We start from the raw sequence: 1026 nt of genomic DNA, 5'->3' as shown, positions 1-1026 counted from the left end.
TCTGCCCTACCCCGACGACGACCGGCTCCAGTATCTGCCGCAAAAGTACGGCGGCCGCCGCCACGATGACGACGACGGCGACCTGGCCTACGGAGCGCCGCCCTCGCCCTCGGGCCGCAGCGGCCACCACCGCGGCTCGCAGTCGGTCGACATCCGCAAGCAGCACTCGGACTCGGACCGCGACGACTACCGCTCTCGCCGCCGCTCCAACACGCTGACCGTCGACGCCGCCCTCCGTGACCGCTCGCGCTCGCGCTCCAGGGACGGCCGGGGAGGCGGCCGCGATCGCTCTCCCCAGCCCCCCGTCGGCCGCATGTCGTCGCTGACGGTCAACACCGGCCGCGCCGCCAACCTGTCGCTCTCCTCCGCGCCGCCCTCGCCGCTGCTGGAGTCGTACCACGGCACCTACCAGAACTGCTCCCCCATGCCCTCGCCCCTGCTGCTCGCCTCCACGCACCCGTCGGAGCTCCCCAGGGTCATTGACGCCCTGTCGCCCATCTCGGACGGTGAGGGCGACGGCACCAGGCTCAGCCGCCGCGCACGCTTCCACGACGGCGCCGACATTGCCTCCCGCCTCGCCCAGGCGCTCAAGGGCACCCACAAGCCCGACGTCGGGCCCCTCATCGAGATCCTGCCCAGCCTCTCGCACGAGCAGGTCATGGAGCTCCGCGCCGAGTACAAGCTCATCGTCAAGACGGGCGCCGACCGCAAGGGCGTCAACATTGCCAAGCACATCCGCGCCCGCCTCAAGGACGAGGACCCCCTCCTGATGAAGGCCTGCTACGCCGTCGCCCTCGGCAAGTGGGAGAGCGAGGCCTACTGGGCCAACTTCTGGTACCAGGGCGACAAGACCCGCCGCGAGCTGCTCATCGAGTCGCTCATGGGCCGCACCAACGAGGAGATCCGCCGCATCAAGGACGCCTTCTCGGATAAGAAGTACGACAACAGCCTGACCAAGTGCATGAAGACGGAGCTCAAGGAGGACAAGTTCAAAAAGGCCGTCCTCATGGTCCTCGACGAGCGCCG

At 69.2% G+C, this 1026-nt stretch overlaps 1 protein-coding gene across 1 annotated transcript; it reads left to right on the top strand.

Annotated features, from left to right (window-relative positions):
- Window positions 1–268: 268 nt before the first annotated feature.
- Window positions 269–1024, top strand: BBK36DRAFT_1099599 (Annexin; the record flags this gene model as incomplete). Its single annotated transcript, XM_024889137.1, has 1 exon — window positions 269–1024. A coding segment is annotated over one exon (756 nt), but the record flags the coding sequence as incomplete, so codon positions are not given.
- Between the last annotated feature and the right edge of the window lie 2 nt (window positions 1025–1026).

This window comes from Trichoderma citrinoviride, assembly GCF_003025115.1.
Source record: "Trichoderma citrinoviride strain TUCIM 6016 unplaced genomic scaffold BBK36scaffold_527, whole genome shotgun sequence".
In the NCBI taxonomy this organism is placed as follows: domain Eukaryota; kingdom Fungi; phylum Ascomycota; class Sordariomycetes; order Hypocreales; family Hypocreaceae; genus Trichoderma; species Trichoderma citrinoviride.
This window is presented reverse-complemented; position numbering and strand designations above follow the sequence as displayed.